We start from the raw sequence: 23,002 nt of genomic DNA on the forward strand, positions 1-23,002 counted from the left end.
AGAAAAACAAAGGAGGAGAAATAAGGAGAAACTATGAGGAGAAGATGTATGACAGACACCACCCAACCCCCATCAGGTCAAAACAAAGCATTATGTCACTGCTAGAATTATGACTGAAATGAACTATAAGTGGCCCATAGTGAAAGGCACTTACGTTTCTTGCATCAGTGTTAAAGTGTATGAGTGTGTCTAGCTGATTGTGACCAAGAGTTAGCCAATGTGGATTAGGGCATACAAACCTCCTATAAACCTCTTTCCTGTCACAGACTAAGTGCGTAGGCTGACAAACAAAAAGTTCTTTGACACAGAGACAAAGAAACAAAATTTGCTGATTACACACTTGCCTCCTCAAAATACTAATGCTGCTTATGCAATGTCCACGACAACTGCCGACTGATCACATCTTTATTTAGCGCCTGACTGACATTGGATTTTTTTGGGCCAATGCTGATATCAATACTTGAGTTTTAAGAATCAGATAAGTATCTGGCAATATATTTATTTCTCTTAACATACACAGATTACATAGACAGATATTATTAAAAAAGATCCCTTAAATTTGCTGAGGCATTATGAAAAAGATATGTAATATGGTGTAGGATATGTTACTGTTGATCTTAATTATTAAAGCTGACTGTAACAGAAAATATAGACTAAAACCAAATTTCTGAATTGCAAACTCTCACAGAAATATTTTTTTTCTAAATAACTGAACAAAAGGGCCTGTAAATTAAGACAAATATAGCTAAAACATACATTACATGCATAAAATATTTGGGTACTGCAATTTCCGTTTGAATATCTGATAATGTTGATACTGATCTGAATACATCTGTGATGAGCTAAATATGGCTGCAAGTCTATAAAAAGTCCAAACATAAGGAACAGCCATCATAATTTTCCAAAGCCCAAGGTGATGTCTTCACATTGCTTGTTTTGTCTGACAAACAATCCAAAACCTAATGTTTTCCATTTACAATGGCATAAACGAGAGAAAAGTAAAAGATCCTCCAATTTGAAAAGCTGGAGCCATAGTATGTTTCACATTTTTGCTATTCGTTTTGACTAATCAATTGATCGGCTAGTCATTTCAGCACTATAGCTAGTGTCTGTCTGATAATATAGGCCTGCTAATGTATTGGTTGGGCTCTAATTTTGTACAACTAGAAACAGAGACAAAAAGAGAGAGAGACAGGGAACGGGGTCCGAAGGTTTTCCAATGACTGCTGAAGAATGTATGTCTACTAAAATATAAATGAATATGCTTTTATGAAGTAAAACATTCACCTGCAGGGAAAAAGTAGGCTCGCTATTTCACAAAGTAAATGACACATATTCAATGAGTGTGACTCTTGTAAAAGCCATCATCCAGTGTGTAAACTAATCATGAGACAAAATGCCCGAATCCTTACCCATGATTTGGATGGCTTACCACCTAAGCTAAACAATATTCTGGGGGAAAGCCTGATGTTTCCATTAGATCCATGGTAAATAGTCCTGTTAATGTATCTATGACAATGCACAGGACCTGAGAACACACTCAGTATTGTAACACTGTTCTCCATGATACTCCTCTTCAGGAGTGCTGACACACTCTTAGTTGATTAATTAGATGGTCAAATGACTATCAATCTTGATGATAAATATTAATCAATAATATTTATCCTTTATTGTGAGACTCTACAGTCAGCAGCAAAAAACAGACTATGTCATGTTCTTGGCTTTTTCATTTGTAATCAACTAGGCTTCATAGTTCACAAGAAGCAGTATTAACCAGTGTGTCCAGCAGTACCTTAGGCACGACAGCTGGTGATGACATCTTCCAACACACACGCCTGCACAGACACCAAACATCCATGCTTAATGGTAACGCACAGATACTCAGACACATTGTAAAAACTATACCAGCTATGAATAGCTGTGGTGCTATGATACCCAGGTTGGCAATTTCACCCATCTGTTCTGAACTTGAGACAGTTATTCACAAATGTGCTAACTGTCCATGTAAATGACTAAAAACCTAATGAAGCCAACGTGGACAGGTGTGTGCCAGAAAATGAGCATTGAAGGTGGCAGCCTCACACATGTGACCCTTTTCCAAGATCAGTGATGATGAGGGTTGGGGCTCAGACGAGGCAGAGAAGAGTGGTGTGCTGGGTTGAGATGTCCTGAGCTGAACTGGGCAGCATGGCCAATCCCCCCTCCCTTGACCATTTTATCAGCCACTGCAGTGTGGGGGCACAGAGCCAGAGAGACAGCCTTGATTCAGCATAATACCCTGACTCAGACTAAACACCACACAGGCAAAAGACAAGCATGGCTTTTTCCTGCATGGAGAATTTAAAAGCAGCCCTGTTTCTTAATTTCCATGGCGCCTTTACCAAAACATGTCTAGGTCATCAATAATGGAACCAATTTCAAGAATGCTTGGTTCAATGCATCACTTCAAACTGTAACTGCAAATACTACTTCAGGGTTATGGTAGGTAAAAACGGTAAAATGCTTTAGCAGCAGGATATTTGAGCTAAACACTGCTGTCCAATAAAATCATAATTCACATTAATGGCAAGATGTCATACATTTGTCAGGTTTCACAGTAGACAGATGCGCAAGTGGGAGGACAACTTCTGCAGGAGGAAGGAACCATGATGGAGGGGAGAATCAGAGTACTGGCATTACAGACAAACTGGTTCCCTGTTAAATGGCGGTATGTTTGGAAACGAAAAGATAACATCTACAGAAGCCGTCCTATTGGGCACATCTTTTGCATATACAAGTTGCATAGCCATCTGTCAGATATACACAGCCAGATTAACAGGACAATTTACCAGTCTCCATCACCTTTCTCCATGGTGAACATGATATCACAAAGACCTTTTCTTGTAAGTCAACCCAGTGCAACACCACTACTAATAACAGACTCTAAAATGTCCACGCGTGAATCAGCAACTCTCTGACCTAACTGAATACAATGAGCTTCATAAAGTTAGGATTTAGTGGAGGGTTACTCGGTATTCCTAATTTTCAGGTATTTTAAGTATACCTTTGCCTCATTGTAAGACAGGGAGAAATCCTGCCGGCACTCATACACGATGAAAATCCCTAGATGGATGTATGACATACAGAAGCTATGTATATGACAGCCACACAAATCTAAGAATTCTAACAGTGACATTCCTAAAGCTAAACAGAAAAAAAGCTATCCAAACTATTCAAAACACTATCTAACAGTCATCGAACATAAGTGGCTTTACATATGAAATCAGCTGTCAAAATAAATGTTAGCAACAGTTTACCATTACAGTGACTTAACACTAAGTGCTAAAGTGTGGACATCCTTTTTACTCATTAGTACGTAAATAGCTTAATGATTCAGAGGTCAAATAGAGTGTGTCTTAAAATTAACCCTTGTCTTCATACCACAGAGCCTAAGCAGGAGGCCTTAACAGGATGCAGAAGTGTTCCATATTCATTAATACAAAGTAACCTCCTTTACATCCAAAAGGGATTACTAGTCCTAATGAGCGGTTGTGACACTTCGTATTGTTGGGGGAAGGACAACGGAGGTCAAAGGCCACTTAGCTAGCTCTTCATCAGTTCAATGTTAGACTGCAGGAGTATAGGTGCGCTATTGGTCTCTGGTGGCTCCTCACTAGATACTGGTATGATCGAAGAAAATATCATAGATCATTATAAACTGTTAGCATTACGTGTCAGCTTTAATAAAAGTCTGACCACCCCCCGCCTTTTTTTTTTTTTTTTCTTATACCAAGCGTTATGTCAAGACGAAGCAGCATACGGGGATACAATAGGCCTAACAGCCACTGCTGGAACTGCTGTGGCATTAGTGGCAAACACTATAATGTAGAGCTGCAACGATTAATTGATTAGTCAATAGACAGAAAATTAACTATTTTGATAATTAATTAATTGTTCAAGTCAACTGAATATCATTTTAGTAAGTGTAGACTGTGTCAGACAAAACCACAAGGACTGGAAAACTGCCATGGTCATTTTTTTTGTAACTATTTTCTGACATTTTATAGACCTAACAATTAATCAGGAAAGTACTCATTAGTTGCAGTCCTACTATTATATAATGTGACAAGGAGAAAACACATGAATTCACATGCCAAATGCTACCAAAAAAGCATTGAAAGAGAGGAACAGTATGCACGCATAGATCCTCACCAAACATGACTTAAATACAGAACTGGAATTTGCATTTCAATACTGCAAACAGTGGACTTAAAAGTGTCAAAACAATCTGACAAGCATTATGAGCTTTACCAGACAGATACTGGAACATTACACTGTACTGTAAAGTTCTTCTTAGTCCTCCGCTGTATATTTAAGCTTTTTCTGCCATACATTAAATTTATACAAGCATTCTGAATAATGGAAATTTTCTTATTAACACGTTTATATTTCTGCCATAATAAGCAAAACCTTGCTTGTAGGCTCTTCAACTGTAGTAAATGAGGGTGAGAGCTTTTCCCCACTTGACAACACTCTAGTTCTTTAACAACTTCACCTACAAGTGGCGTGTATGCATTTTTTCCTAATGGCCTTTGCTAAACATGAAGATATACACTCCCTGAACTACGTATTTATTACAACGGCTGTAGTTAGTGGTGGTATTGTAATGGACTGCATTATATTGAAATGTGTTTCTATTATTTTTTCTTTATGTTTGTAAATGGGGTACGCAAAACAGAGACATGTCTCGATTTAATGTAGTCCAGTTTAACCCCACTGCAAATTACCAACTAAATAATAAACATAGTTAAATTAATACCTCTGCCAGTGTCAATCAAAACCAAAAACGATCATCTTTGTAAAGGTGTAATTTAAGGCTGAGTTGTTGTATTGGATCACATAAGATTTTACACGTGTGCCTAATAAAGTTGCCACCGAGTGTATAAAAATTGGTTGCACAAAGCATAAATTATCTTAAGATGAAAAGTAAACAGATTTTGAAACACATAGTCGCTGACATCTACTTAAAACAATGTGGGATTAAGGCTATGGTGTCAGCTAAACCAACATGCCAAGTTATACTGTTTTCTGTCAAATGTATGTCAACATTTGAGAAATGCTAAGGTTTTACAACTATGAGCAACAAGGTTATGATAGCTTTTCTTTACTATATGCAGCCACTCCAGGGAGGGTAATATGCTACACACCCTTCCTTGGAATTGTGAGATTGTGTTTGCGTTGTTCTGCTTGTCATTCAAATTAGTTTTATCTCCAATCTCTCAGAAAAATCGTAACATGACACAAGTAAGCTTTTTAAATTTTTTATTTTTTTCTGACTGTGCAAAAGTTTTTTAACAATGCTGTCAACTGACCATCTCCTATGTATTGGATCTAGATTTCCTTTACTAGCTTCTTACCAGCAAGCCTGTTTTAGCTATTCCACAGACCATATTACTACTGCTCTAACAGACTTGTCCCTCATCCCTCAGGGTTGAGGGACAAGTCTGTTAGATGGCTGAGTGACATGGGAGCTCAGGCATGCCTGAAGATGGGGCCCATTGATAAGGCATGTTAGCTACAGCCACTGGGTCTGGCTGCCCGTGGGCCTCCTAAAGCCAAATGGGCTGTAACCAATGACCCACTTGGGCCTCTCCAACTATGTTTTCCTTTTTCCATCTGAGCAGTCAAGGAGGGGTTGTGTGGGTAACCCTATACATGTTAATCCAAAGAGACAACTGCAAGCTATGCTCAAAAGCACATTACCATCCTATAACATGGCTCAATCTAATCTATAAGAAAATCCAGTGTTGGTAACCAAGATATTGACCTAGTGACTCATGGTGTCATTCGTTAGGTTTGTTTGGTTCAAGAATGCCCAAATCTCCAGCAAACACCCATAGACAGGCAGCTTCATATCGGTGTCATGCCATCATTGCCAACTCTGCATTCACAAGCTGAGAACCAGATTTAATCTACAGAACAACAAGATCACTGCCAAATACCACAGAGAAGTCTGCACAGAATCAGAAGTAAACTGTATCTGCCATTGTGTGTACAGCATTCAACACTGGGATAAAAATCTGTACACAGAGCCACAATTGGCAGAAACAGAAAGTTTCCAAAGTTTAAAAAATAAATTCCAGAGAGCAATGATAGAATGAGACAAGACAAACAGAAGCACAATAGGTGTTTCTTCTCAACAATGAAAACCCCAAAACAGTCATCTTTCGCTCAGATTAACATCCTTGGCCATCTGTGTTATGTCAGTACCCTGGCACAGAAACAAATGTGGGGGAGATGGGCATGGCAGGAAAGGGGGCCGGGGGGTGAGACAGAGAGGGCGGGGGGGGGAAGGAAGAATAAACACAGGACCAGATTAAAATTTCTAGGCAAGAAAGGCATGTGACCACTGGAAGCAGGAAAAACAGTGGAAAATCACAGTCATCTCTCTTTTGCTCCATCTAACGCATAAAGCTCATCTGTCCTCCCCTGTTTTCTACCACAATTTAAGGAGCAACACAAATGCGGCATCAACGACATGTAACACTGAAGAGTAAACATGCATAACACAGGCATAAAGTCTTCACTATTTTGGCTGCAAAGATAAGACTAGTTGATTCTTGCACTTGCACTATGCTGTTGATGACTGAGAAGATGTGGTGTGATTGTGGGCAGCGTGAATTCTTGGCTCAGACCAACAACAACATGACACATTATAAACAACAATAAGCATGATGATAAAAGCGCACTGGAGTCATGAACTCGGATTCTCTCTTTAAGAAAGTCAATAAAAACATTCACTGGACTACAATATAGTATTCAGTTTACCCCATCATACAAGGAAGTAAGTTCCAAATCACTTGACTTAAATGACACACTGATTGTGTTGATTAAAACTACTAACTGCCAACTAAACTTCCGTCAATTTTGACAATCAAATATATACTTTTTTCTTTCTTTTTTTTTTTTTTTTTTTTAAATCAAAAAAGACTAAAATTCCGTTGTTCTGACATCTCAAATGTGAACATCAGTCAGTTTTCTTGTTTTTTTTAAGAATAGTAAATTGAATACCTTTGGGTTTTGGACTGTTTGTCAGACAAGAAATCTGAAGCGGGACCTCATAATGATGTGCATCATCAATTAATCTGATGATCAGTTTCTCGATTAACGCTTGGTCTATAAACACCATAAAAGAATGAAAAATGCCCATTACATCAAAAACAAACATCAAATTTATTTTGCTTGAAAAATTACTAACGATTAAATGGTTGTCAAAATTGTTGCCAATTAATTTTCTGTCAGATCTAATAATTGATTAATTGACAGTCATTGCAGTTATAATCTGCAGATATCACTTTAGGCTCTAGTAAATTGTGATGGGCATTTTTTCACCTTTTAAAGATATTTTACAGAATAAAAAATGAATCAAGAAATGAATCAACAGATTGATCGATAATGATAATAATTGTTAGTTGAAGCCCTAAAAATTACTGTTTAATAATAAGTTTTGCATTTACAGATCTGTCAATCTTTATGTGTCTGACCTAACTCAGCACAACCCTAATGACAGTGGGAATGAATACTCCTTGTGATAAAATACTTAAATAGTTTAATTTTAGAGGAGGCAGGATTAATCAACATGAGATCACAAACAGTTCTGGTCAACTTGAGAAGGCCCCACCTTATTGGCCCCACCTTATTGACTCAATCACTCAGGGTCAATCAACGGTTCGTATCTGCTCAGTAAGCTGATGAACCAAAGAGCGCTCTAATTAAACACACTGATCAGGTCAGCATAGTATTTTGATAACTAACATTAACAGTTTTTATGGAAGTCTATCAACTCAAAGCTACGAAACTGAATTGGAGAGCAAATTAATGAGAACATGATTTAGAGGAAGACCATTTGTATTGTGATTAACATCCATTACTGATTGTCCACTAGAGGGGGTTTAATGTGTGTCGCTATGGAAGAATAAAATACAGTAAATTGTTTCCTGTTCCACATCATATCATCTGCTGAGTCCAATTGCAGCTCACTGTTGTCAAGCTGAGGGAGATGTGAGGTTGCTCACCTTTACTTCAAGCCTGTATGACATCATCGTCCACAGGAAACCATTGTGAATCTCTCAGCGCTACTGTATCTTTACGCATTCATAACCGACTGCATGTTATCTTCAAAGTCCTTTCCAGTGATGAGATGCGTCACTTTCTCGAAATGCAACAGTCATACAAAACAGGTTTAGTTCTTTTCAATGCGTCAACTAGTCTGCATTCTTTATTCTCACATTTTACTGACGCAGCACATTTTCAGGATCCTGAGCAAAGTATTCACCGAGGCCACGCTTCCCAACAGGCTACAACACACTTCAGCTGCTTCCTGTATGCCTACCTCCTGTTGCACAGAGGGAGGGAGGCAGGGAGTAGCACAGCTCATAACATGCAAGCGCATGCTGGGGTAGAGTGCAAACCAGCATCCCCTGCACTGTCCGCTCCAATAACTGTGCGCAGTGCCGTTGCATTATCAGCTGGGTAAATGACTACAGCAAAAATGGAGGATGGTTGAATGTAAAATAAATCCTTAACTATTTTAATCTGAATGGTGAAGGAATAACACAGTTGCATGTTTTCTTTCTTTGAGGGGGCCAGTCATGCTTACTGTAGTCCCCCTTAAGCCAGAGAGAGGGAAAGAGAGAGAGATAATCCCTACAGCAGTCTCCAAAGGACAGAAATAATTAGTTAATACCTTTGCACAGTCTAAGCTGGTGATTTTCTTGTGTCTGTGTAATGCAAGACAAGATAGAGGGGACTATCCCTGTGCATTTGCAAAACTGCTGATCACTATATTTCAGTGGTGGTATCCGTCTTCACGTCAGCAACTAATGCTTGTCAATCACTTTTCCTGTGTAAACCATTTCAAATTTAGTGGTAACCCATTTTGCAACTTAGCGGACTCCCTCATGAGTCTCTGGCTGATTGACAGCTCCCTAAAGACGACACCATTATACTGCCATGATGTGTGAACCTTCACCGACACAGAGCACAGAGGGGGGGCTTCCTCTAGGAGTCAGGCATTCCTCAACTAATATAAATCACAGATTTGACTGAAAAACAACTGTATTTTTTGTAGTGAACAAAAATGTGATGGTTATTTTAAATATTTCAATTAATGTCTCAAACAAAATTACATTGTTGTTTAAAAGTGTCTCCCACGCCTATCTGCATGTATAATAATTAGGAAAAAAGGGCCTCTTCTAAACCTAGTCTACTCTTAACTGGCACTATGCTTGGGTGTCACAGAGACAGAATGGAAATCAGATGGACAGCTTTAGTATTTTTTACCTGCAGCTCACACCAGGCAACCTCCACCCATGTCTCAGTATCCAGGCCCTTGTAGACCGTCTTGAAGGACCCTCTCCCCAGCTCAATGTCAAATTTGAGGAACCTTCCTCCTGGAGATGTGGAGACTGCTTTCATCTCTGCCTCCTCCTCATTCTCCTCACTGGCTGACTTGATAGCGGTTTTAGCACCATCACTGCATGTAACATTTAGTGCGCCTCCACCCTTTTCCTTCTCCTCATCGGCACTGGCGCTCTCCGTTGCACTGTCTTTCTGCCCCCCTTGACTTTCAGTGCTGGAACCCTCTTGTATCCCGCAAGTAGTCCCCCGAGTCCTGTCCACTATTGTTCGCAGGTTTATGTTTAGGATCTTACTCTTGTTATCATATTCAGGTGCTTCAAAGGCCTGCTCGTCTGTGTCTGAAAACCACAGACTTCTCCTGATAAATCTCTGATGCACATTCCTCTGATGGCTGGGAGGAGGGGATGCACTGGGGTCACTCCCCCCTCTCGCCACCGAGTCCACAAGGTTGATGTTTCCATCACCCATGGCCAGTTCACACTGATAGTTGGGTACGGATGGATATTCGAGTTCTTGGTGGCCCTCGGAGTTTGAGTTGGCCCCCGGCTCCATGGCGATTTTAAAGTTCAGTCACTTTGGTTTCCAGGTCATTCGTGCCATGGCTAGACTTCCCAACATGCAGAATTAGAGGTGGATACCCGCAGCGCCCACTCGGTGACGCAGTTTGCCAGCGGAGGCCCCTGACAACACTGGGGTGGATGGCATAGACGAGATTTCATCCGATATGAGGAGCTGGGAAAAAGAAACGTTGCCAGTTAGTGAAACAAAATCCAACAATCCCCGGTGTGCAAGACAGTGCTGAAGCAGCAAATTGGGTTCATGGGCGTCCGTCATGTCACGGAGTTAAAGTTAGTCGGTGTCAATGAAGGCAGGCGGATGAAAAGACAAAACCCACAAATTAAAAACACATTGTTAGCAGAAGCCGCCGTCGTTCAGGTGAACGAAAAACTAGCAAGCTGGCTCTGACGACGCAAGTTAACGTTAAGTTTGACATTTGAGGACTAGGCTATCCAGGGTTAAATCAGCCCCAGTATCCTGATAATATTAATTAGCCCTGGAAGGCTCGCAGAAACAGACACATTAAACAGAGATGGGACTTACCTAGTTCATAAACCGAAGACAACCGACCAAACAACCTCGGCTAAACTCACGCTAGCGATACACGACACACACGCCAACCTGCCAGGTCCAGTGTTAGAAAAAGAAAAAAAACCTCGCTAACGTTAGCCCGACCGTCCACAACAAAAGATGGACTTTAAAACGCCCTATCTGCATATTATCCTCATTTTTCACAGACGACAGCTACCGCAACGACCGCAAACAAATTCAGGTTCAACTCGCCGTTCGCTAACTGAACACAGACCCCATACTGACGAGAGAGAGAGAGAGAGAAATGACGAATACGTTTTATTTATCTCTTTTCAAGTCCTAGCATCCCTCTCTTCTTCGGTTGCGGACACAGCAGCTAACGATGCCGCGTCTCTCCGTGGCTGCCGTATGCGCAGCGGGTAGTTGAAGAGCAGTCGGGCCGCTTTGAGACACGGCAGATTTCAGTTTGCCCGTCGTACCCTCGGAAAATTGATTTACGTGGACAACTGTTTTCGCTTCTCATCGTCTCTCCCCATTAGGTTAATACACCGGCGAGGCGCACAAATGTGTTTCCCATTCAGCTCGCTTGGTTCCACGCCCCTGGTAACGACTGGGGGTGGGGGGGGGGGGGGGGGGCGTCCAATCACACCGCACACTGGGACGCCACAGCGAGCCTACTCATAGCCTGTACTGCTCAACAGCAAGAGTGACACACACACAGTATTTCACATGAAAAGAGACCAACAAAGGCTGCACAGAGTTAACGCAATAAATGACAAATCATCCGAAAATTTCTTCCACGCCCTTTAGAGCAATCACCAGTTTCTCTCTCAGAGCCTAACACCCACATGCAAAAGAACATTTTCAAAAAAATAAAAGAAAACAAATAATAATAATATCACTGTTGTTGCGGCGCCATAATACATTAACTGCATGTGCATCTGCTAATGTGTTCAGTGGAATATATGCCTGCAGGCCCCGTTTTCTCTTCCCTTACAACGGGATCACACTTTGCAGCTCAGTTTCCCAGAGCTGCAGGCTGCAGTAGCGGTGCGGCACCATACGCATTGGAAAAGGATGAACATCGGCGGCAGCAGTGGCAGCGGCAGCAACAGGAGAAGTAGGGCTGAAGTAAGACATTTGAGACCATTTTTTTTTGTAAGGAAAAGAGGTAAATACTGCATTGTGTCATACTGGGCTGTATGTGAGGCCGATGTTTGAAGTAGAATTTGGTATGGTAGGTTGCGGGTTGCACAACTCACAACTGCAAGAAATTAAAGGCACAATGGCCGTATAGCTGGGACGCAATGTTTTTCAAGAGTTTCACATTCTTGCACACAATTGTAGAGTGGGAAGGCGAATGCGTAAAATAAGTAATATATTGGGGATATAGGCACATAATCAAAACACAGAGAAATCCAACAAGTGCATGGAGATGGCCACGATGAGCATTGGGTAAATATTACTGAATGTAATGCAGAAGTCATGCAATAAATAGTAAAGCTGTTCAGCTTTTTCAATGGGGCGTTGCATTGCAGCATTTTAATGTAAGGCAATCATGTTGAAGCATCCATATGAGGTGAGAAAATCCTTCACATAAAATCTGCACAACAGAAATTATGCTGAATGTTGAATATATTGCACGTTCACACAGAAACAAGTCAACAAAGGAAAAACATTCTCATAGAGATCTTCATGTCTGTTGCAGGCATGCTGGGTCAGATGACAGTCTGGTTCAGTTGAGGACTGAAGCATTGTTGGCACCTGAGTGACCTTATAAATAATGAATGCCCTCCTTTGTTTCCAATTCAGTGGCCAAAATGCACACACAAACACATGCACACACTCAGTTTTGCTTTTATATAATGTCAACCTACTGCCTGCCACAACTAGACTGTTGCAGCACAAGGAGTGTTTATGCTGTTTTATGTGGTGATTGATGTTGCCATTTGACAAGTAATTGCAACATATGGTAGTTCAGAGCTGCATCCATTTTTACAGGGCAAGAAAATGGACTTCACTGTGTCATCTCCATAGTTGCTGTCTTAATAGCACCATTTAACTTCAGATAGATGTGTGTGTGTGTGTGTGTGTGTGTGTGTGTGTGTGTGTGTGTGTGTGTGTGTGTGTGTGTGTGTGTGTGTGTGTGTATGTTTGGGGAAGAAGGGTGGAGGAAGAGAGAGAGCCCCTGGAAGCCAGATACTTCCCTTTGACTGTTAGAGCTCAGCCAACAGATGCAGAATGTAATACCCTTACGCTCGATAAAATGAGCAATTGGTCTCGTTTACAATGTGTTACCCACCAGCATGAGTCAATAAGAATGGAATCAATCCATGGTTGCTTTGTGGAATGAAGATCTTATATTAAGACTTTTCACAGGATTTTACTATCTGTGCCTGTGTTACACTGAAATCTAAGACCAATCAGATTCTGTGTCAGATGTCAGTACAGCACCAGCACATTCTCGCACTTGTCCTCTCGTCTTTTTCTTCTTATGTCGGTTCTTATGTAGGTTTTGCACTGCACACTTCTCTTTCTGAGCCTGATCTGAGACAGCCATGTTTGCTTTGCACTGTGTGAGGCTGTAAAACTAAAGGCCCTACAGAGAATCTTGGAAATTAGATTTATAGCTGGGTCGATCCGCCTCTGGAGGAGGGCCAGAGCTTGAGGTGAGTGAGAGAGGGAGGCTGCTGATAGGACATGATGGATGGAAAGCAAGGAAGTGCTGATGTAAAAGAAAAAAAAAAAACATGCAAGGGAAACGCACACCCATGCAGTTACATATGCAGGTTCATTTGCTTTTTCATCATGTTGCTGAACAGCAGCAGGTTCAATTAACTAAATAAATGCAAGGTCTCACCCTTTTTTAAGCGGTGTCTTGCTTTGTTGCTACAAACAGCTTTCTACATGTCAGATACAGAGTTCAGTGGTACACAGCAGTAGTCATGGCATAGTCTCTCAGTAACTGACATGCAGGTATTTAGCTTAACTGTAATCAGTTAGTGTGACAATGTGGGAAAAGGGGAAAGGTTTAGGATTAGGTGTGCAAGTTGAATGAGTTCATTTCTTTTGCTGGGAAGTCAGCCAACACTTTAGTTGATCTTTGAATACACAATGAAAATCTGTTCTTTATGGTTCAATTAGTTTTAAGGTTCGGGTTCACTCTCTGGAATTTAGAAGTCACAGCCTTTCCAGTTGCCCGCGATGGGACAGACATGATGGTAGGTATTTACAGTATGATGGGACACAATTGTGTTCACTCATAAGTGAAAGGGCAGTGTTTGGCTGTGGGTGTGAAGCAGCAGCAGCAGCCTTTTATTTGTTTTTAAAGCACTGCATGGATCAGCACCAGTTTAAATCTCTGACCCGCTTTGCCTGAGCTTTCCATATTTTACCTGCAGGCCCCTTAGTTTTTTGGCCCAGTTACTCCTCCCCATTCCACAATCCAGGTAGAATCTAATAGGGATTTTGCATTTTGCACTTGTTGTGCCCAGAATGGGGAACAGATAACCACTCACTATCACATTATCTCTTCAATTTACGATTTAAATGCTGTTTAGAAGATCCATCTTATCATCCAGTCTATATAAAAGTTATTGTGACTATGATTGTCCATATTTTATCTGTATGTGTTCTTTATAATGGGCTTTTTAAAATTTTATTTATCTATTTAAGATATAGTATTCAAAGGAGTGCTTAAAATAGGAATTTTCCTAGGAATTATTTATTATCTAGTATTTATAAATCAAATCGTTAATTAAATTATTAATTCATTAATTTCTGAAAATGTAAATGCATCTTCATTTGTCAGTATAGCACTTGGACCAACATTAACCAATTTAAGAGATCCTCTATAAATTAATTATTTGACCATCTGATTTCCTTCGCATCACTTTCTCTTACCCACATACTGTAATATTAGTGACACCTGATGTAATTCTGCAGAAAGCAGGATATATTAAATATTATAACATGAATCCGTCTGTTATTCCGCTGTGACGCATAACTTTTCAAACAACTTAAAATTCAAACAACTTTTCTATCCCTCACTCTCTTCCCTCCCCCCTCATATCCTCCTCCTTTCCTCTCTCCTCGGTGTGTCCCCTGAGTCTATTTCAGACAAGGAATGCAGTGTGAATAATTCATCACAAAAATAAACATTGAAACCCAAAACCAGAACAGAACGATTGCCCTAATGAGAACCTTTCGTTTTAGACTGTGCAGAAATAACAATAGATCTGTGATGGCTTTGTGACTGAAAAGCGCTCTTTTTTTCAAATGGGGAAACCAAAGTCAGTGCAAATATGCAAATGTGGGTTATCTTCCATGTTTTTCAAACTGAGGTATTATCCAAATAAAAGCCTGGATCAGATGCATCCTTTAATTTGGGGGGTTTTTTTTCACCTCATGTGACGGTATAGTGTGAGATACCAAGGCCCATATTCATTATCCTTTTGTTCTACATGTCTCCTCTGCTGTTTTTAGTTACTGTCCTATGTTCTCAGCCATATGATAAGAATAGACAGCAGGAATATTGCTGACAAAAAGCTTGAATCGAGTGAGCTGGTGGCCTCTATATCTTGGTCTAAGTATCACATATACATGAAAAAGTTAATTATGTTTGTCGGTGAATTTTGGAGAAAATTCATCTGCCATGTTTCTAGACATACTGGCTGCCATTTCCAACCTGTGAACTCACAACAAGCATTATCTCACTGTGGTGTGTTGACTCGAGGATAAAGGGCTGTCTTTGAAAAGCCTGCGTTAGTGTTTGAGAGCAGAAGGGCTGACCCCGACAGGTCATGACAGTGTGTCATTTGTGGCGTTTGGCACAAATCACAGTCACAAGGGTACTACACCACACCACGTTGCCTTTCCCATGGAATGTAGGGAAACATCTTTTGAAGGGCTGTTTAATATGAGTTGCACCACGGAGCATTATGGCTCCGACTGAAAAGAATTTGAAGAAAGCCCACAGAGACATTTTTTGAAGGTTTGCTGGATGCTGTAAGGATCGCTCTGCAGAGTTCATAAGAAAAAAAACCTCATCAAAATAATTACTCCAACCCGAGTTTTAGTTCTTCTTCAACCCCCATGACCACACCTATGGTAGAGTTTGTACTTCCCCCTCATACATCGACTTAACTACGCCAGTTTATTGTTGTGAATCTTCTAAAGACATTGTAATTCAGCTGTAGCCTACCCCCTAGCAAATTAGAGGGTTCAGCTCTTCTTCTCTCTCTTTTGTCTCTATCCCTTGAGCAGAGGGAAGACAGTTCATACCAGCTCTGTGGTTTGGTTAATCTCTGACAAACTATGCTTTCAGCAGCTGCAGGGGCATGTTTTTAGAAAAAGGGGAGGCTTGTTGAGGAGAAAGACTGCGAGCACTGCTGATTATTTCATGTTCACAGAGAACGAAACATTTTTTTGGCCCTGACATGACCAAATTTTCGGTGATGGTGCTCAAGTGATAGCCAGACAAGTGGATGTTCATCAACAGTGCTCCAAAAGAAGATGCACTGTATGTTCATCATTATAAAAGAGTTATTTGTGATCATTCAACAAGCGGACTGTTTATCCAACACCTGCTGGCCTGCTGCATGTTTTTCTCTTTATGGTACAGAGTCCACTGGGATGGAGTTGACACACACACAAATCTTAGCTAATCTTTTGTTAATTAATCATTACCCACACAAGAATCAATAGGTGATAGATCACCTTAAAATTAAGACTTATTTTCCTTAAATACTTTTGGTCACCACCTGTTGATCGCTCATAGAAAGTATCTCGCTGCATTACTGTCCTCCTTTCTAAGTCTCTGCTGTGTAGCGTATGTCATATAATGAATAATGTATGGTGTGTGTGTGTGGTTTTTAGTGCATGTCATTAGCTGTTTGATATATAAGTAAAATGTTGGTACTCAGAAAAAGAGCTTGTCACAGAAACCAGGATTAATGAAGTACCTTTTACTCAGGTTATCCAGGTAACTGCCATCCTGCTTCGAGAGACAGGGATATGAGCAGGATATGAATGAAGGCTCACAGTGTCACTCACTACTAGTATGTTTACAAACACAAGACGGACACACACACTGCTCTGGTTTCGAAAAGTCAAAAGATAGTATAAGGGGGCTGAGAGTGCAGCTCTCAGCAACACATGCAGTATAAGATTTGGCGTTTGCAAAGAACTAGAAAAAGTGCAGACTGATGCAATCATTCAAAACCGTAGGTAGTGGGAAGTCTTGGAGACTGCACATGCTGACTTGTTCATGTTCACCACCGTTTAATGGGTCTGTTACCAGTGTGTCAGTATGTCTTTGCTGTGCTAATGGCTCTGTTTTCAAAGGTCACTCTTCTGTAATAGCTGCTCGTGGTGCTAATTAGGTCAGAACGATAACCACATCCTCAACATCAATGCGCAGGAAGCACAAAATTACTGTTAGTCTCATCAACATGCTACCTTGTTGCTCTATTGGGAGAACAAAACGCAGCCTTTCTGTTTATTTCTAGGCATTCTTCTTCTAGGCATCATGTTAAAGCCATAAACCTGATCTCTGTGCCAATTACTTTCTTCTTTCCCAAGGCCTCTCATCCAGATGCTTGGCCCAGCGTCCCAGCTCCACTGAACATGAACCACTGTGGCAATAAGAAGAGTGCAGCTGACAGCATGCTGGACGTGGCTCTACTGATGGCCAACGGCTCCCAGCCAATGGCTTCGCTGGAGCAGGGACCAAACTTTTCCTTTTATACCCCCATCGTCTCCCTGCTCAGCATCTCCCTCTGACTGCAGGTCACAGGCGGGCTCGTGCTTATCTTCATAGGCGAGAAATTAAACAGAGCCAGAGCCCTTAGTTATACCAGAGGCGTCTTTGTTGTCTGGCACGCTTCACACCTCTCAACCTTCACTTGCCCTTGTGTTTCATCCCCCTCCATACTGTCCTTAAGCAAGACTGAGGCCTACCAGATGCCACTTTTTGACCTACATTGCACCCCCCCTCACCAATGTCAAGTCCACTGACTCCCGACAAACAACCCATTACCTGCTGGTCTCTAGCTGTAACCATGGCAACCAGGCCTGACTCCAGGTCAGAGTTCTCTTGGTTTTAGTGCTGCTGTCAGCACTTGTGGGAGTCAAGGGAAGGGAGGGAGGTTTTGTTTTTTTTCTCTCTCTGTTGTGTATGTGTGTGTAAACGTGTCACCACGTGTCATTGTACATGTCTTGGAGTAAACAGAAATGGCAAAAAAGAGAACAAACTAAATATAAATGTGCCAGATATTCACACATCCAAAGATCCAACTCGGCGAAGTCTGCTTTTAACAGCCACACCTGGACCTTAGAAAAAACAGGTCCATTAAGATGGGAAGAGGAGTTAGGAGGAGATGCACCAGTGCAGGCTAGACTGCAGTTCATTTTCCTCTGACAGAGTGAACAGCAGGTCAGTGAACTTTAGCCAGATCAAACTGATTCATCTCAGCTCCAGCAGGAGGAGTCAGTGTCCTCCCCATACCTGATACATAACCACCACCACATCTCTCTCCTCTTTCAATAATACACAATAATAATCAATTATGAATCATATATTTTAGGACACACCCCCACGAATGTTTGGTTTAGTTTCACTTTTACTTAAACCAATCTTTTTATATATTTATATGATAACTTATTAATTATCATTACTATAATCAGTCATAATGAACTGTTAGACAAGATTTGCTATGCATTTTAAAGGATCACGTGTTAGAAAGAAGTCTGGTCAGCATGTGAGAGGCATCACACAGTTTTGAATGCCTGTCCCCTCTGACCCCCCTCCATCGACCAAATCCTCTGACTCCACTGGCCCCCCAACAACCTCCCCCTTGTCTCCACCAGAATATCAAACACATCTCGTTCCAATTGCTCTTTTCATTCCTTTTCCTTCATTTTCTTTGACTGTTCTGAACCCCGCTACCCTCTCTGCCCCCCCCCCCCCCCCATTCTACCCTCGCTACCCCGTGGATCCAGCTCTGTCTAATGGAGCCAGTGGTGCGTGATGTGAGTGGCCTACATACCACCCCCCCTCCAACCCCCACACCCCACACACCCACCAATCTCAACCCACTCAAGGCAGATCAGACACACACACACACACACACACACACACATATATACACACACACACACACACACACACACACACACACCAACACACAGCTAGGTGGGGTCCATACACCATTTAACCTTTGGTCATATTCAACAAATGTACACATACACGCACGTACACATAACATGTGCCTGTGAATCACAGCTACTGGATACTCCCTCCTACAAGCACTCACACACACACACACACAAACACACACACACACACACAGACACACACACATATACACACATTTCCCTGAAAACAACGTGATTTTAACATTATTCTTAGGCAATTCCCTGTAATAACAGGGACTTCCCAATGAATAATGGATACTTATGGCTTATGACAGCTTTGATTAGTACATAACAATCACTTATTACAACATGGATTAGTTGTTTTTAAGTCAGTTTGTTTAGATTAAGTCGTTAAAAAAGCACGCATGAAATGAAGCAGTGTTATACAGGAAATCCAAGCTTCCCTTGATCAGTTTCTCTCTTCCCTGTATTGTTCTTTTTGTGTGCGTTGAATCAGATACTTGTTGTCTTTGCTTGCGTAACATTACTGAATCCACAATGTTAGACTGATGCCTAAAATCACAAGTACTTGGATTTTTAATAGGAAGTAAAGACACTTTATGCGTTAATGGCACCACAGGTGAGAAGGCAACTATACTTGCCATGTAGTCACTAAAGTGTACATTTCAATTAACACGTATCATTTAAGTTGTGTATTTCAACCTTTTTTTTACATTATCATATCAACTTTTTTTTCCTACATTATGCTATTTTGTATCTCTAGATTATTTTTAGGTGTGTATTTTTGGAAACTTGCCTGCCTCAAATTGCCCCTTGAGGGGAAAATATTTTTGAATTGAACTGATTTAAATTAGAAAGATTTTATTAAATATATTTTGTCATTAAGTTTGTGATATATGTTATTTAATAAAAGGTTAGCGTTTTGTAGATGTTCATGAAAAATGCTATTTAGTTGTTCATCAAATTGAAATCATATTTTACAATGATTATATTTTAAAAAAACAAAACAAAAAATAACAAACAAAAAACAAAACAACAGTTTTTACTTAAAAATATACAGTGCCACTTTCTGATAAGGTATCATTTATAAAGGTTTTCAAATCGGTAATAAATGACTCTGTTAATGGTTAATAAATTGTTTACCAATGCTTTACAGATCAGTTATAAACCATCAGTAATAACAACTGTTGGGTTGCCAGGTGGAAAGTCTTCCTCCAGCATGAAACTTTGCTAGCTTTTAAATACATTAGGGAGGCCCATCCGACGCATCAAGTCTGCACTTCTAAATGTTAGTAAGTCATAGTTAAAGGGTACCATGTTTCCCACTGTCTAATAAAGCATCTTGTATGCAGTTTTATATGTTACAAATCCATTAATAAAGACTAATGGGTTTCTCAATTTATAATAGACCATGAGCAAACATAGTCAGTCGCCTGTAATGTTACTAAAATCACTAATAAATGGTTTTGCAATAATCCATGAAGTCTGTAGTTATAAATGTTAATAAGCTGTTTATAAATGGATTTGGTCCAGAGGCCCTGCATTGCTTTTCCCAAAGGTGAGTGGAAAAACATCCACCGGGCGAGTCATGAATGGATTTGATCTCACCTATGAAGCATTACTATATGATTAATTAGAGACATTACTTGCAGCTTATAAACCATTTATAAATGGTGCCTTATTGGAAAGTGGTACCCAAAATGGTTTTGTGTTTCATTGACATGGCATGAAAGAGTTTTTTGTCCCACTCATCTGTGGTTCCAACAGCTACCTGATGAGTGAAAAACTGAATCATATTACTCCTTCATCTTCATGTTCCCTTGTAAAAATTAAACATTTGATACCCTGCATTTTTATGGGATCACTCATGGACATGTGAGCTCTCTGAAGCCAGAATTAAGTATATATGGATTTTTTGGATGACGGTAAATCCGTTGGTCATAATGAGTTGGCTTGAGTCCCAGAATAAAGTAGATTGCTGGTGTTTTATTAGACATTCATTAAGTTTGTGTTTGTGGGTTCTTTAAGTTGGTTTCCTGGCTTTGTCCACAGTTCAATGGAACCTGAATGATGAGCAAAAGCATTGGAGGCTGAACACTATGGAAAACTTGGCCACAGACCTGGTTTTTAACATCCTGGTAGTCAACATCTTCATCGCAGCCTTTGGAGTCCACCGACCAAACCACAGCGACTGACCAAGAACACACTAGTCACATAGATTCTGTATTTTTACCCTCTTTCTCTGCTCCTCTCTCTGTATTCAAACAGGTATTTTCTCTCTTGCCTTGTGCAGTTTGTTCCTATAGACATTCATGTAGTCAGCATATTTTTTGTCCTCTCCTCTCCTGACCTTCACAATCCCCTACCTGACCTACAAACACATTGACCTCTCCAGGCTCACAGAGAAATTTCCACCAGAAAACAACTCAGATGGAATCTAACCACTTTTCTTTTAGTAGAAAATCATTGTCCTACATTGCTGCAAGCTAAAACAAGTCAGTGAACAAGAGAGAAACAGCCAAATTGACAAAGGGGTCTGGTGTGTAAACAATAAGACATTTGTTGCTAGTGGACAAACAGGAAAGTGGAGACAACAGCAATCAGGCACATGTGACCTCACACTGTCTGTCTCCTTCGCTGCCCGAGAGTGACCCCAAGCACCGGCCTTACATAAATGCATAAGTCACACAAACACACGCACACAAACACACAGATGCTGACAGCTGAACAAGCTTCAACTTTTAATCGCACTGATGACGTTCAAACAAGATGTCATGCTGCTTTTCCAGACAACTCGGGCCAGGACATTTGATGGGTCTGCTGAGCACATGTATGCAGAGCTGGGTGTGCCTGATCTGACTCAAAACTCTGACCCAACTCCGCAGCTTTCACCTTACCGACACAACTGCCCTCAAACACAGGCATCAGGCCTAACATTCAATTATAACAATGTTTGGTTGTGCTATGACTCCCTGTGCTATGAGCAAAGCTGGGGTGTTTCCTTGGTTCTCTGGACCAACAGCAGCTGGTGCGTCAGAGTCAACACAGCACAGACCCCAGCAGAACTGCTTGTTAAAATGTAAGCCTTAATTAGACTGTGTTTCAGCTATGTCACTAAAACCCCAATTAGAGCCCAAGCAAATGCTCATTTTGTACAGTTCAGCTGCTTAAAACAAGAATAAGCATTCTGTTTGCATTATTATCTGCTAAATACCTGAAGAATATTCATGTTCGTATCTATGATTTCTTCAACGTGATTGTGACAAAGCACCTTTCAGATGACAAGCCAACGTCAATATTTTATCCTTTTCCTCCTCCACAACTATCATTGGTAACCGTGGAAACAGCCAGACGAGCCGAGTGCCAGATCGACGACACACAAAGCTCCACTCGGGCAAGATCTGTAGACTGATATACAGTATATACATAATGTATATCTGGCTCCATCCCAGTCATGAAGTTTAGCAAACTGGCTCTGTGGGAGGTCAAACAGGTCAAGGATGCTGATGATCAACGAGGAGTTTTAGGTCTTGTGAAGCAGCACTAATAATAGCTCTCTCTCGTGGGAATGTGGATGCCAGTATTCAAACTGAACAATCACCCTGGTGACACTTCCAACCGCCTTTAGCACCTCCCCATCCTTCCTCTCTCTCTCTCTCCGGCTCCCCTCTCTCATCTGTTGCTCTCTCTTTGCTGAGGAGACAGAGACGGATAAGCATTGCTTATTGCCGCAGATCTCCCGAGATCAGACACCTGAGCCCTCTTCCGGAGCTGTAGTTTATATACCATCTTAGATGTGGCCATTTTCCTACTGATTCATTATTATAGGCTTGAAAGGGCTTCAAATGAGTATGAAAAGCATCCATCCCGCACACAAGTCTTTCTTGAGCAGTCAAATAAGCAGTATTTAATGTAGCATTTAATGAAGTTGACTTTACTCATTCAATCAGTTTGATTGTCCTCATTAATTAATGAAGTCTGTCTATTGCTCCCTTTTGTCATTATTATAGCACACCAGAGCATTTTCCATCATCCTTGGTTCTCACTTTGATGTACCGAATAAGGGAGCGGTGCCCTCTAGTGCATTTACTGATGTAGTTCAATGACTGAGATAAATCTTTTAACATCATCTCCATTTCATGTTGACGGTGCAAACAAACTTCTTAGACTTAACAGTCCCAGACAGGAAACTAGAAAAGCTAATCATTGTACTGGTTATTTCTGTCAATTTCCTCTTTGAATACAATACCATACAGTATATTACCATACAGTATATATGAAGCTAATACATTCTACGCATATTTCTTTGTCTGTCTTTGTCAGTTCTTTGTCATACTAGATTAAAAACAAGATGCAA

The 23,002-nt window shown here is 40.7% G+C and overlaps 1 protein-coding gene and 1 pseudogene across 11 annotated transcripts in view; one reads left to right on the plus strand and one right to left on the minus strand.

The window, feature by feature from the left end:
• Window positions 1-11,069, minus strand: part of LOC120803898 (serine/threonine-protein kinase WNK2) — a 45,934-nt gene extending 34,865 nt beyond the window's left edge. For 10 of the 11 annotated variants that reach the window (XM_040152912.1, XM_040152907.1, XM_040152915.1 and 7 more), the window contains exons 1-2: window positions 10,501-11,069; window positions 9,322-10,131 (exon numbers count right to left, since the gene is read on the minus strand). In XM_040152912.1, coding sequence (XP_040008846.1) covers window positions 9,322-9,951 — 630 coding nt within the window. In that variant the 5' untranslated portion in view covers window positions 9,952-10,131; window positions 10,501-11,069. The remainder of the gene's footprint in view (window positions 1-9,321; window positions 10,132-10,500) is intronic. The other variant, XM_040152906.1, reaches the window with a different exon arrangement.
• The window catches only part of LOC120803902, a 31,701-nt pseudogene extending 8,716 nt beyond the window's left edge, over window positions 1-22,985 (plus strand).
• The last annotated feature ends 17 nt before the right edge of the window (window positions 22,986-23,002 follow it).

The sequence above is a fragment of the Xiphias gladius genome, chromosome 18 (assembly GCF_016859285.1).
Source record: "Xiphias gladius isolate SHS-SW01 ecotype Sanya breed wild chromosome 18, ASM1685928v1, whole genome shotgun sequence".
Classification (NCBI taxonomy): Eukaryota; Metazoa; Chordata; class Actinopteri; order Istiophoriformes; family Xiphiidae; genus Xiphias; species Xiphias gladius.